The sequence below is a fragment of the Rhipicephalus microplus genome, chromosome X, assembly GCF_043290135.1.
Source record: "Rhipicephalus microplus isolate Deutch F79 chromosome X, USDA_Rmic, whole genome shotgun sequence".
NCBI classification, from domain to species: domain Eukaryota; kingdom Metazoa; phylum Arthropoda; class Arachnida; order Ixodida; family Ixodidae; genus Rhipicephalus; species Rhipicephalus microplus.
Window position 1 is genome coordinate 398,670,592 of NC_134710.1, and position 15,527 is coordinate 398,686,118.

At 45.8% G+C, this 15,527-nt stretch overlaps 1 protein-coding gene across 1 annotated transcript in view; it reads right to left on the bottom strand.

Moving 5' to 3' along the window:
- Positions 1-15,527, bottom strand: part of LOC119160996 (methionine aminopeptidase 1) — a 72,805-nt gene that overhangs the window by 53,930 nt on the left and 3,348 nt on the right. The window contains exons 4-6 of the mRNA XM_037413295.2: positions 9,716-9,776; positions 6,988-7,079; positions 4,230-4,313 (exon numbers count right to left, since the gene is read on the bottom strand). Of these exons, the coding sequence (XP_037269192.1) occupies positions 4,230-4,313; positions 6,988-7,079; positions 9,716-9,776 (237 nt within the window). The remainder of the gene's footprint in view (positions 1-4,229; positions 4,314-6,987; positions 7,080-9,715; positions 9,777-15,527) is intronic.

Here is a 15,527-nt window from a genome sequence, read left to right on the forward strand (position 1 = left end):
CAAGTACTTCTCATCCATGGATCTGAAGACCGGCTACTGGCAAATTGAAGTGGACGAGAGAGACCGAGAGAAGACTGCATTTATAACCCCGGACAGTCTATACGAGTTCAAGGTGATGCCGTTTGGGCTGTGCACGGCGCCCGCAACGTTTCAGAGAGTCATGGACACTGTGCTAGCAAGCCTGAAGTGGCACACTTGCCTCGTATACCTCGACGACGTTGTCGTATTCGCCCGGACTTTCGACGAACACCTCACAAGGTTGGAAGCTGTACTTGAGGCCATTCGTACGTCGGGGTTAATGCTGAAGCCTGAGAAGTGCCGTTTCGTGTACGAGGAACTCAAGTTCTTGGGTCACGTCGTGAACGCCGCAGGAGTCCTACCTGACCCGGCAAAAACATCAGCCATTGCGAACTTCCTAAAGTCGAAAGATAAGAAGGGTGTGCGAAGGTTTCTCCGACTGTGCGCATACTACAGGCGCTTCGTCGCTAACTTCGCACGCATTGCAGAGCCACTCGCGCGCCTGACGAAAGAAAGCACCCCTTTCAGCTGGGAAAACGACCAAGAAAAGGCATTCTGCGAGCTGCAACAACGCCTGCAAAACCCGCCCGTACTCGCTCATTTCGACGAAAACGCAGAAACGGAAATGCACACGGACGCCAGTGATATCGGTTTCGGTGCCGTCCTTGTCCAAAAGCAAAGCGGTTACGAAAAGGTAATCGTCTATGCAAGCCGTGGTCTGTCGAAGGAGGAGAGAAACTACTCTGCCTCCAAGAAAGAGTGCCTGGCTATCATATGGGCCATTTCAAAATTTCGCCCATACGTCTATGGTAGACCGTTTAAGGTTGTGACAGACCATCATGCGCTGTGTTGGCTCGCCAATTTGAGGACCCCTTTGGCCGTCTTGGGCGGTGGAGCTTGCACCTGCAAGAGTTCGACGTTACAATATTCTACAAATCCGGCAGGAAACACTCCGATGCCGACTGCCTGTCCCGCGCCCCTGTCGACCCACCACCACAGGACTCCGATGAAGACAGCGCGTTCTTCGGAGTCGTGACAGAGAGCGACCTAGCCGCCCAGCAGCGTGCCGACCTTGACCTCCCCGTCATGATCGACTACCTCGAAGGACGCAACGTCGCCGTGCCTAGGGCGTTCAAGCGGAACTTACCAGCGGTCAGCCTCAAAAACTCCATCCTAGTGAAGAAGAATTTCAACACCAGAACGAGAACGAATTATCTACTTGTCATCCCCGCAGACCTTCGTGACGAAATTTTGGAAGCGTGCCACGACGACCCGTCTTCCGGACATCTCGGAACAGCTCGCACGATTACAAAAATCAAGGCGAAATACTTCTGGCCCCGCCTTACATCCGATGTCACCCACTACGTCCGGAGCTGCCGTGACTGCCAGCGACGAAAAACACCACCGACGAGACCCACCGGACTTCTGCAGCCGATCGCCGTCCCAACGAGGCCCTTCCAACATATCGGAATGGACCTTCTGGGCCAGTTCCCTACATCCCGATCCGCGAACAAATGGATTGTCGTAGCGACAGACTACATGACGCGCTACGCAGAGACCACCGCTCTTCCGAGAGGAACTGCACAAGAAGTTGCAAAGTTCTTTATTAACCAAGTTGTGCTGCGACATGAGGTCCTAATCACGGACCGCGGAACGACCTTCACTGCGGAGCTCATGCAAGGAATCTTACGCTACAGCAACATAGATCACCGAAGAACGACGGCGTACCACCCCCAAACGAACGGACTAACGGAACGGCTGAATAAGACAATCGCGGATATGCTGTCTATGTACGTCGACGTTGAACATAAGACGTGGGACGAAGTCCTCCTGTACGTCACGTTTGCGTACAACACGGCTATCCAAGAAACCACGCAGATGACACCGTTCGAGCTCGTCTACGGAAGACGGCCGACTACGATGCTCGACGCCATGCTTCCGCACGTAGAAAACGCCGACCTCAACGCCGACGTCCAAAGATACCTCCAACGTGCGGAGGAGGCCCGCCAGCTCGCTCGAGTTCGTATAACGGACCAGCAACTGGTGGATGCCGGACGCTACTATCTCCGACGCCGAGTACCATCCTGGAGATCGTGTGTGGGTTCGGACTCCCATTCGATGACGTGGACTCAGTGAGAAACTTCTACGACGCTATTTCGGACCCTACCGGATTCTACGACGTGTTGGCGAACTAACGTACGAAGTGATCCCCGATGGTGACTCCCGTACATCACGACGACGCACACGGCCCGAAGTCGTCCATGTGGTTCGCTTAAAACCTTTCTACGGACGATGACTAACTTTTATTTTAATTTGTTTGGACTGTCCCTTATGTTAGCATCGAATCGATGCACTCTTAGAGGGGGGGTAATGCCGCGAACCATGCATTAGGGTTGTTTATTTCTGTTTTGCTTTTTCGCCCTGGCTGCGCCGGCCTGTGCTATCACTGTTTTGATAGAGTTTCGAACAAACGCTATCGAACAGCGTTTCGAACAATCAGCGTCTTGAACAAACGCTATCACAGCGTTCTCGATACAATTCGACTATTCGAGAAACCCTCGCGCCGAGGGATATAAATTCCTGCACAGCCGATGCCGCAACATTCGATCGCCGACGCTCACTAGCGTGCACGTCGTTTTACCAGCCGCTGCTTCGCCGCCTGTGCATTCTTTCAGTTGTTAAGGGAGCACAGGTTGGCTCCAATGAACTTGTTTTCCTTATAGACAACTGCGTCGTCCTTTGCTGCGTGACAATACAACCCATGATACCATTCTTACAAAAAAAAACCAAGCTTGGATAAATAACTTTTCTGAAGTTTGCTAATGCAATAATCAGGGTTCATGTTAGTTTAACATGACAAATTGAAGGGTTTTCTAAGAATTTCAAGGCTACGTGAGTGAATTTTCAAGGGCCACGTCTATTAGAAACCCAACGGACACATAACCAGTGGAGGATGAAGACTTTAAATAACTAGAATCCATCGAAAAAGAATCCATCGACATTGCTGGAGAAACCATGGAACACAAGTCTACAATAACATTTTCTATCTAGACAACTTTAAGCCATTATTTCCAAGTTGAATAGATGATAGCTTTCACTATGACATAAGACGCAAACTTTTAATCAGATAGGCAAAACTAAGCAACAGTTATTATGCCTCTCCTTGCTGCTTCTCCTGAATTTCACTATCCCATGCGGCTTGTTGTTCGCAGCTTTTCTAAGGCTGTTTGACTTGACGATGCACGTCAGGTCACTAGTTGCCTCTGCCTTTCTAGCATATGAGTTTGCTGTAGCTGTTCACTCTTAACAGTGACTTTTAGTTTAATTTTCTTTTCTGTAAGCATTCCCACCTCCCCTTCAATGCAGCATTTCTTCTTCATCCTCCAGCTCATGCTTTTTGCGAGCTTCCAAAAATACACAGAGTTGTCCACCGTGATGGCACAGTCGTTGGGCTGCTTGGCTGCAGACCCGATTGTCACGGGTTCGATCCCGCCTCGGCAGTCTCATTTCAATGGAGGCGAATAGGTAGAGACCCGTGTAGTGTGCAATGTCAGTGCATGTTACTGAACAGCAGATGGTGAAAATTACGGGAGCCTTCCACTTTCATGTCTCTCATTATCATCTCTTGGTCTTGGAACAAAAAACCCCAGATATTATAATTAAAAATTCATGGTGTTGGTTTCTTCCAGAAGCTATTGATGTTCCCAATTTCTTTATTTTTGATGGGCAAATCACATATGCCACCTTCTACATTTACAGCATCAAAAATAAAGGTAGGAGCAATTTGTGATAATGTTTATTAAAAATAAAAAAGGAAATTCCAAGATTGTTTTTCAAGGACTTGTGAAAATTCCAGTACTTTCAAGGCCTTGCAAACTAACTTTTCAACTTTAAGGATTTCCAGGTGTTTTAAGGACCAGCATGAAGCCTGAATAATTAATTACAAAGTTTTATGGCACACAAGATTAGAAAAAAAACAAAAAACAGCAGCGCTCTCCTGTCTGTGTCTTTTGCGCTACATTTAATAATTCAATATTACTAACTCGCCCAGCAAGACACTTCAAAAAAAGTTTGAGCAGATAACTATAAATCTCAAAGCTTCAACCTGAGATAACCTTTACGGCCCACGTTGTGACAAGCCAGAAATTCTCATTGGCCGGTGCCCACATCTATAAAGCCTTTGCAGCCTACTGCACTTTCCAGTCACCTACCTCGTGTACAAGCCTGTCCAGCTCATCAGTAGTGACGCCAACTGCGGCAGCACCAAGTGCAACATCCAGCACTTCTCTGGCCAGCTGAAAAATGAACATGCTCCTTAAACGGAAACGGTAAGCTTCATAATACTGCCTGCGACGCTTGGAGAAGCTTCCAACAGCACAAACCTAAGCAGCGAGAACAGCAGCTGCAGCACAGTGTTGCCTGTGATACTATAAGATTAGGTAAAGCATTGCAGGGGACAGCAACATAACCTGAATGTATCACCCATTACAGAAGAAATAAATGCCTAATGTGGTTAACAATGGCAATGAAAAATATAGCACTATTACATGCTGAGGTTTGTACAAAAAAATGAGTTATAGTCATTCTTAAAAAGTACTGTTTGATGTTTGCTTGGACCTAACTGTACACCTTACTGCAAAAAGCTGAAGACCAGGAGGCCTGCTAGCCTCAGCCTTTTGCAACACAGTGTACTTGTTTAATACTTTCTGTACCAATACCCCACTCAAGCTGGATAAATAACAATTATGTCCCTGCCCAGTTTTGTTAATCCGTATAAAAGATGTGCTAGAAGTGACAAATAAAATGCCATTTTCGGGCAGAATAAGAAGTGTACTAATTTTTCAATTAACCACCACACCTAGCAGCTTACCAAAGCACAACACAATATGCATTGTCAATCCTACCAGATAGCACCTTTTTAAAGCAATTTGCTTAGTGCAAGTTTACGTGTGAGAGAAAGGACAGACTACTCGCAATAAACACACTGTTTTTAAAAACCCCACAACACGAAGCCCAAACATTTTCAAGTGGGTAACTAATGTGGTCAACTCACTCCCATCAACATCGTCAGCCATTGCTGGCGCTGTACAAATGCATTGTGGGCAGTTGGTTTGAGGTGCTATCTTATCACCAGTACGCTTGGCATTTATACTGGAATCATTTCCAGGCACCGGTCAACTAGTACCTTTGGTGGAGCCAGACACAACAGCCATTCATGTTAAAAAAATTCCCTCATTGGAAATGTGCAAAATGGCGTGTTAAGGCATGCACACAGTGTAGCACGAAATAATTTTTTTAAACATACAGGTTATTGACAAAAAAAATTAAGTAGGAACTACTGATGTCCCTCAGCCGTCTTCTAGTTAAAAAAAAAAAAAGGGACATCAAACTACAACACGGTGTGAGAGCAAGTGTTCTCACACAATTTGCATATATTACACATGCCATCTATGCTTTTCAATCCCTTTACAAATATACATTTCGTAAAATGCGGCAAAACCACTAACCGCCGCAGAAGCCTTACAAACACCACAGCAGCATTGCTTGACTCCGGACATGGAGGCAAACAACGCGGCTTCAAGAGAAACGATATCCTCAGCTCATGCGAGCTTAAAAGCACACATACCATTTGCAAAAATACTATGGTATTTTCTGTAGCAAACACCAGCAACTAACCAGGAAACATGTCGATATATGTCACTTATGGCAAGCCTTCAGGCCCTAACAGTGAGCCTTATTTGCCCCAACATACTGTCCTCCAGTAATTTCAAGAAGTTATGCCTATACAAAGTGTTTGCATTTCACTTCTTTCATATTAAAGCAGAAATTTTACAAATGAGAAGATGACAAGACTAGAGAAGTTTGCACATTGAGCAATGATACTTTTATTTACTTAGCTCCTTACCGTAAATAGTGGATTTATGTCTTACACTGATCAATTACTTCTCTACAATTGCAAACGGGATGGTCGCATAAGCCAGACTGACCCATTCCATATAGTGGCTAATAACATTGCTAGTCCATTCTGCAAAGTGCACACTTCCAAAAATGCATATAAGAATGCTTTTCAATGCACATAAGAGTGCTGTTTCTTGGGCTAGTTGGAATAGCATACTGTATTTTCGGACACGCTTGGAAAACACAAACTATCAACGAAAGCGCTTTCATTTGTGCTTTTTGTATGCCTCACTGTGCCCCCCCCCCCCCTTTTTTTTTCATGTGCATCCAAAAATACACTACGTAAGAGGCCAGTGCCACAAATATGTTGCTATAGCATAACAAGGCACGAGCTCGAGAGTTATTTGAGCAAAGTGCAGCTTACATGGATGTGACCTCAAGTTGGAGCTTTTAAAATTGGCCTTGAATTCATTTTCCAGAGCAGTGTTGTGTACTACTACTATATGGAGTCCAGCTGCACAGTACAGGGCTCTTAATTTATGAGCAGGTTCCCAAGAAGGCGTTGGCCAGGATGCAAGAGGTCAAGTGCCATGATTTATCCATTCTCGCAGTTTTTTTTTTTTAAAGACTCGAAGGAACTGCAAATCCTATGTAACCCGAATGAAAAAGAGTAGCACTAATTCTGATGCAGCCAACAGAGGTGCGCAAGTGTCACCCAACTACGTGCAAAGTGTACCATGGGCACGTTAAGGAATTCTTGGATCGAGTTGTTGACACCTCTGCTTGCCCATGGAGTCTTCAGCAGCCGCCTCCTCTCTTCTGCAGTATTGGAATATATAGATTACGAAAGGTGTACATCTGGTTTATAAAATAAAGCCGTAAAGAGACCCAGAACTGAAATTGAATGTCTTCCTAGAAGAAAGTTGACGTAACACACTGCTCAACACGGTGATGGAAAAAAAAAAACAGACCGTAGCCATTTAAACAAAACGCCAACATTAATGTTGGCCCGCTCATACAAGTTCAAGATGCAGAAATATAGCACACGTCTATTTTACATGTCACACTTGCCTTAGAAGCCAGACGAACACCTTCAATCTCCTCTTCATCCAAGACTTTAATGAATGATGAATGCTTAACAGCTTGTTCACTCAACGGGAAGCCTATGAAGATTAAAAATAATAATTAAAAAAAGGACATTCAAGCTGCTTGTATTTCCACCATTTTGGTGGTATTCTTTATGCACAAGTTTTAGGCTGCATTTGAATAAATCGTCATTGCACACAAGATTGCTCTTTTTTTTTTTAAACCTTAATCATACACATCAAAAGAAACCTTTGAATTCCTGAGCACAGATTCATCTAACAATATGCAACTGAACAGGCTGCTTACTAGTGCTTTTTCCTGCAAACTTTCACTGCAACTGGCAAATACTTTGAAAAGTTTTTGGCAAATGTATTGAAACTTTCATGAAATGATGATATTGATTACAGAGTTTAATATCTTAGAAAAAGGCAAGGTACAGATTGCTTGGACCACCTCGAGCTTTTTAAAGTACACCACCATAAAAGTACACAGGTTTCCTAGCACTTCACTTGGTTCACATATCGCTACAGCAGCCAGGATTTGAACCTTGTGTCTTAGTCACAATGCCCCCCCCCCCCCCGGTGAATAAGACAAGATGCACGACTACTCATTTATGGCACACTTATGCAAGGTCCAAGAACTATATATGAGGCACAAAATAAAAGTTAGATGAAAAGTGTGACTTTCTTCTCTACACTTGTTCACAGCACTTTAGCTACAATGAACATTTCATTGACAGGCTTGAATACCACCAGGGGTGCAACAGCCAAAATGGAATTTGGAGCAATTTTCGGAGCAGCAAAATGTTACTTCTGGAGCACTGAAATTCAAATTAGGAGCAGGTTACGGGGAAAATGTTTAATCATGAAAGACCCGATTCGGGGCAGTATAAAAAAAAAAGACTTACGTTTAGAAAAAAAAAACACATGTACAAAACATTCAACCCCTTAAATCATGCAGAGTGAACATGAGCCCTGCTGTTTCAATAAAAGTATTCTGAAGTAGTACTCTGAAAGCAGACAATAAAGTCCACATCAGCATTTCTCGTGTCTGTCGAATCCTTTGACTAAATCTGCAAATTCAGATGCAGCTCGACCAAGCTGACGCCCTTAACATTCGGGAGATTCGTAAAACCAAGGAGTACGAGTGGCAACAGAAAAAAAAAAACACGACGCACAGGTATATGGGTGTTTTTCTTTTTTTAGGGCTGCCCAAATGCCATTCGCTTTGCTGTTCCGAACGATCGCCAGTAACTTTTCCTACTAGCACTCAATTATGCGGCGCATACACGCATGAGTAATTGAACAAAATGTGCTGTGTCCCGTCACTGGCACTAAAAGCCCCTTCCAAATCGTGATACACTTTGCCGCGAAACACCGGTGCAAAGCGGCGAAGGTGGCCTAGCAGCATTCTGCACGGTTATGAACGTCGGCCAATTTTCAAACGGCTACACCCCGCTCCCCCCCCCCCCCCCCCACAAACTCCGCCCCCACTTTTTCTATTTTTCTTTCACTGTTTAGGGCACAACTTCTTGGCTCATTTACAAAGCGTGTTCGACCAAAGTAACTAAGGCGTGCACTGGTTGGCCCGGCGACGGAGCCGGATAACTATTGCCAGGACGACGCAACCTCAAGCCTGAATAATGTCCTATGTGCCATTGCTATGGGAAACAATGTGGTGGCTGGCAATGACGGTGTTCATAGCACGTCAACCTTGTTCGCCCGTGGAAAACGCAGCATACATTCTTAGCGCGCCACAACCGCGTTTGCCGACTAGCAAATTTATATTTCCCGCGAAGCATTGATGGCTACAGTGACGCTTTTTTTGATTTGATTGATATGTGGGGTTTAACGTCCCAAAACCACCATATGATTATGAGAGACTTCGTAGTGGAGGGCTCCAGAAATTTCAACCACCTGGGCTTCTTTAATGTGCATCCAAATCTGAATACAAATGTGGGCCTACAGCACTTTCGCCTCCATCAAAAATGCAGCCGCCGCCACCGGGATTCGATCCCGTGACCTTCAGGTCAGAAACTGAGTACCTTAGCTACTAGACCACTGCGGTGGGGCCTTACACCAAGCTTAAGGTTTAGGGTCTGCATGCCTAGTTCAATTGACGACGCAAAATACAAGTGGCCAATCTGGCCTTCATTCCTCGCTGAAATTAACACACCTGAGATAATTTTGAGGCTGGTTGGGCATTTTGGTGCAGTGCCGCACAATTTCAGTGAATTTATTGGTTTTGGCACAGCTCGGTGCAACAATGAGAAATTGTGTCAAATTGGCGCAGCTGTTGCACCCCTGTACCACAAAGCAATAGATGGTCAATGTGAAATCGAGCTCACATTAATCCTGACCCTATGATAAACAAGTTTCTCAAACATAGGCTCATAGCATGATGCATGAGCACTTTCGCATTCCAGTGCCACTAGTGTGTCTGGGAGCTGAGAGAGAAGTGAAGGACAAAGGCCGGGAGGTTAACCAAGCTAGACTCTCTTGGCTACCCTGCACGTGGGATAGCAACTGGGAGCCAAGCCCACAAGACAGCCACTGGACATCATATCTGGAGTATTGAGCGTTTGACAACACCTGAATTCCCTTTCATGTGCTTGGCTAGAATGAGTGGCTAACTGATGTCAATGCAGCCAGTACGCTTGGCACAGAAAGCACAAAGTGAAATTATCTCTCCAGCATGCAAACACGAGACTGACCATCTGGATGATCGGCGTAGTCAGGGCGCATGATGTGCTCAGGAACCTCGCGCTTTGGTGACTGCACAGAAGATAATTCCAGGTAGTGCGTTAAGTCTGCTGCACAGCACACATGCTTTAGGCATCGTCCAATTCACACACAAGAACTCTAATGGAAGCAACAAGCAACATTGTGGCATGAACCCTGACCAGGTCGTTTTCTTTGCAACATCAGTGGGTTCTGGCTGGCAAGATATTCACTGCCTGCTCAGACGTCTTTACATTGGACCTCTACCAGGATACGTCACAGCGTGACGTCACCGGTACACGCGCAAGGCAGCGTTTGGCAAAACACTCTCGCCGGTGGCTGAGTGGAGTGCAGTCGCTCGGTGCTTGCGGCAAGCTTTAGGGTCGAAACTCCTAAAGGCGTGGTTCTGTCCATTCCTTGTATGTATGTATGCATGCATGCATGCATGTATGTATATATGTATGTACATGACCGCCTGCCTACAGTTTCACCCCTGACAACTGCCCACTGCTTCAGCCTCGCAAACATCCCACTACGCCCCATCGCCGATCCACCACTTCACCGACCATAAAGCAAATGCTGTTGAGACGTAGTCAATATGAAATGCAAGATGGTTGTGTACTTGTATCGAGGTGCGCGTTAAATAACCATAGAATGTCCTACTGTGTACATTCCTTGTTTGTACGTAACCACCTATAGTTCCACCTTTGCAGACTGCCGATTACTTCGTTCTTGCAAACATTCTACTACGCCCCGTATTGATCCACCACTTCACCGACCATAAAGCCGTTATAATAAAGGGGGAACGGAAGCGACAAATAATAAAATTTCTTGCATAAGTATATGCAGTGTTTGTCACGCCTGTGATGATGTAGTGGGCGATATTCGTGGATGGTTCATGGTTTAGCTATTAAACCATCCAGCGCTTCGCCCCACTCAATATCATTCACTCGTAGATATTCTGTAGTAGTTTTTTTTTCTTTTTGAAAGCTTAATTTTCATCTCACAGTGGCAACATTAGCTGTGGTATGTGTCAGAGAACATCTAGGTGCGTGGTAAAGTGCGTGATGAAATATTTGCCATGCTGGCTGGCTGTTTATCTCGGAGAAGTGAACACACGTGGTAGCCTATGCGAGGAACAGCGGCATCGACAATAATGGTTCACCTTTACGGACGGTGAAACTGGGAATATTGTGCATGGTGTGTGCAGTGTGAATAACGCGATACGCCCTGTTTGTGAAAACACTGGTATTCGTTGTGGGCCGGTTGCAATAACCGGTTGTCGATGGCACTTTGTGATCCGACATTTTAGTCAAGGTAAAAATTTATTTGACGCGATCATCTGCGAGTGGGTACATCTCAGTGTATGCGTGGGGTGCAGAAAAATGAAAGCGCACGATCTTCGGATGATATATATGACTACGTATGAGCTATAAGCATGTTGCAGAGTCGCCAAATCTGCATATGCGCTTCACCACGGCTATAACTTGTTTTATCGGTACCTGGTACGTGTTGATAAAAAAAGCGGAAATTTTCGTTTCTCATCTACTTGTACTTTTACGGCTCGATCCTTATGAAGTGACAATGCGCATTAGAAGTTTGTGCCTCAAGCCTAAAGGAGCAATATAGCTACGAAAACACGTTATAGGTGTAAAATGCAGCAAGGTAACTGTGCCAGATAATATGTATGATTAAGTTGTCCCGTTGTTTATCACATGAATTTTCACTGGGTTAATGAGAAACCCAGCGGCGGAATTTCACTTTAATTTTCACGAGGATATCTTAAACTTAGCCTAACGCACGGCAAGAAGTCTCTTTTTTTTTTGTTTTTTCATTCATCTCCGATCAGACTTTTGCGCAATGAGTGAGAATCTCATCCGTGATGCGCACAGCAGCTCAAAACCGTGCTGCCACCAATGCTGTACCTCGTTTACAACTGTATTGCACATGCCACGATGGAAATTGATAAGTTTACATCCATGCCACGCAAATACTTCTCAAAGTGCCAGTCACCGCGTACATTCAAAACGTTCACTTCCGAAAAAGATCAGACTTTTTTATGGCTGCCATCTACGTGGGTGAAGCCCACTGCGTGCTAGTCGTGTCTCTCAGTATCTAAATAAAGTTTCTCCATCCATCCAACTACAACGAGCAAGTTTCTACACAATGAGCCGTGACCCTTCCGCCACCCCTTTCTTTCAAAAGCTGTAACTTTAAGAACATAGCGATGTAGAAATTTTTGTCCAAGGAATGCAGACATGCAGCACTGCTGTGCAGAAAGATGCCGCCGGCAGAACTTCCTTGCCAACCAGCACCTGCTCAGAGAGAGTGTATGGTGGGAAGGGTGTCCGCAGTGACGTCACACTGTCTACTAACAGACAGAGGTCTATTGACAAAGCGTGTGAGACTTCAATTCAAATCACTGCCGATTCGAACAAAGCCCAGTCTACTTCATCGCCAAGCACTTGATACAGCTGTACGAACTACTCACCAATGAGGCTTCTTTGTTACTGTATTCCATTCCACCCGAGTCACCTCATTGGTTGCGTCAAATGCTTGGTGATGAAATTTCGTGGAAGCAATGAGTCATGCCACACAAAGAACACGACAAAATACCCGACAATATGAAATTGCAAAACACAGACTTGCATAGTATTTAGAAGTTTGGTAATTGAATATATGAATACAACAGAGCAGTAATAAGCAATAAATGTAGCACTTCCTTGTGTGTTTGCAAATTGTTCTCAGTGCACAACAGGTGGCTTGAAACCTATGCCCCACTGACCAATCTCCCTAGGTAAGAAAAACAAATCTCGTTGCCACTGCTTTTGCTAGCTGGATAGGCTGGAAGCAATTGCAGAAGCTATGAACAAGTGAAGACACCATGTCGTCATTTTCCAATTGCATGCAACTAAAACAAGGTTCACTGCTGTTCTTTACCGTTTTTTTTTGTGTCGTGTACATATTGTTACGTACATATATGTACACATTGTACATATTCAAGTGGTCTACGTGTCTTTGTTATCTGAATGTGATTGTGTTTGCCCCCACTTTTGAAGCGCACCTTGAGAGACTGTCCGAAATTCTCGATGTATTCTGTCTGGCCGACCTTCAGCTGAATTCATACAAGGGCCGGTTTGGTCGCCGCCGCATTAAAATACTTGGGCATATTGTTGACGCTTACGATGTCAACAATATCATTTTCTGGGTACAGCCTGACCCAGAAAATGTTCGAGCTGTGAAGGACTTTCCTGTGCCAAAAACCACCAAAGATGTCTGCAGCTTTGTGGGGCTCTACTCCTACTTTCAGCGGTTCATCAAGAACTTCGCAGAAATTGCTCAGCCTCTAACATATTTACTCAAACCAGATGAGACGTTTACCTGGGGCCCCTCGCAAGCAACAGCATTCTCCGACCTCACCCCTTTGCTCACTTTCTCTTCTGTTCTGGCTCACTTCGACACTACAGCACCGACCGAAATCTGCACCGATACCAGTGGTTATCGAATAGGCGACAACGTGGGCAGCATCGCGTGATAGCTTATGCCAGCAGGCTGCTGTCCCCCTCTGAGCGTAATTATTCCATCACAGAGTGCGAATGCTTAGCGTTGGTGTGGGCAGTCGCGAAATTTCACCCTTCCTTATACGACCGACCATTTATAGTTCTCACCGACCACCACACTCTTTGCTGGCTCGCCTCCCTCAAAGATACCACAGGTCGTCTCGCCCATTGGGCACTCCGCCTCCAAGAGTATTCTTACACTGTAGTGTATAAATCGGGAAAACTGCACAAAGATGTGGATTGTCTATCACGCTACCCTGTGACCGACTGCGACCCTACCAGCACTGACTCTGTGGGTTACGTTCTTGCCATCTCCCAGCTGCTTCATCTCGGGGACGAGCAGCGCCGCGATCTGGATATCAGCCGCTTATTACCACAGCTCGAATCTTCACCGCAAGACGCTTTTGTTCGCATGTTTACCTTAAAGGACCACACCTTATATCGGCATAATTGATTGATTTGTGGGGTTTAACGTCCCAAAACCACTATATGATTATGAGAGACGCCGTAGTGGAGGACTCCGGAAATTTTGACCACCTGGGGTTCTTTAACGTGCGCCCAAATCTGAGTACACGGGCCTACAACATTTCCGCCTCCATCGGAATATATCGGCATAATTTATCGCCCAATGGTCACGACCTACTAATGGTGATACCAAAGCACCTGTGCTCCATAGTGCTCCGCGAGCTCCATGACGCGCCAACCACGGGTCATCTTAGTGTCTCTCGCACATATGACCGTGTGCGCCGCCGCTTCTACTGGCCTGGCCTTTCACGCTCTGTACGTCGTTATGTGAACGCTTGTGAAATTTGGCAGCGCCGCAAGAAGCCGTCGCGACTCCCATCAGGGTATCTTCAGCTCATCGACATCCCATCGGAGCCATTCTTCCGTGTTGGACCTTCTCGGTCCCTTCCCAACATCAGTCTCCGGAAACAAGTGGGTTGCGGTTGCTACAGATAACGCGACCCGCTATGCAGTTACGCGAGCCATGCCAACAAGCTGTGCTACAGACGTCACTGATTTTCTACTACGCGATCTCATTTTAGTGAATGGAGCCCCTCATCAACTGCTGACAGACCGAGGCCGTACGTTCCTTTCGAAAGTGGTTGACGATATCCTGAATTCCTGCTCTACCCAACATAAGCTCACGACATCGTAATACCCCCAGACAAATGGGTTTACAGAACGTTTAAACCGCACCCTGACAAACATGCTATTGAAATACGTCTAGGCCGACCATCGTGATTGGGACTTCGCACTACCCTACGCGACGTTCGTGTACAATTCCTCCCGGCATGACACACTGCTGGGTACTCACCATTTTACCTTCTGTTTGGATGCGAACCAACATTGCTGTCGGATACCTTCCTGCCAGCCGCTGCGCAGTCTACTTCTTAATATGCACGCGACGCTATTGCACGAGCTGACCATGCTCGTCAGCTTGCCTGCACCAGATTAACGGCGTCCCAAGACTCGCAGAAGCCTCGTTACGACGAGCGGCATCGCGACGAACACTTTCCGACAGGTTCCCTCGTTCTTTGGTCCCCTACGCGACATACAGGCCTTTCATGGAAGCTTTTCTCTCGTTTCACGGCCCATACCGCGTGCTTGGACGAGTGACTGACACTACATATGAAATTGTTCCTGATGATTCATCAACCTTTTCTGCTCTGCTGTCCCGGGACACCGTCCACATATCAAGGCTCAAGCATTACCACACTGCTCCTGCTGTGGGCCCGTAAGCTCACCGGGTCGGCGCTTTTGCCGCTGGGGGTTGTGTTACGTGATTTCGGCTGACTGTACAAGGCATAGTGGCACATACCCAAAAAAGGGTGTTTCAGACTGAGAGTGAAGAAGTGGACGTTGTCGGTGAGCTGTGTTGTGGCTGCTGACTGACTACTGTTATTTTCCACGTAACAATATGACTGCACTACTGCTATGAAATCACATTTCACAAATTCATAGCAGTGGTGTGTGTGAAGTATGGTACCTTGAGCAGTATAGATATTTCCTACTGTTTTGAATGTTGCTTAACATGTTTGCAATAGTACACTTTTTTGAGGTCTTGTTTTACGTGTAGAGTGGCCAACCAATAAGCCATTCGGCATATCTTCCAGGTGGGCCATGACCCACCAGTGGTTCCGTCACCGATGGGTTATGGCACCAGGAAAAATTTATTCCGATTATCTATAATGTCTTGCAACAAGAATCGTTCCTTTGCATTCATGTTTGATAAATTTATCAC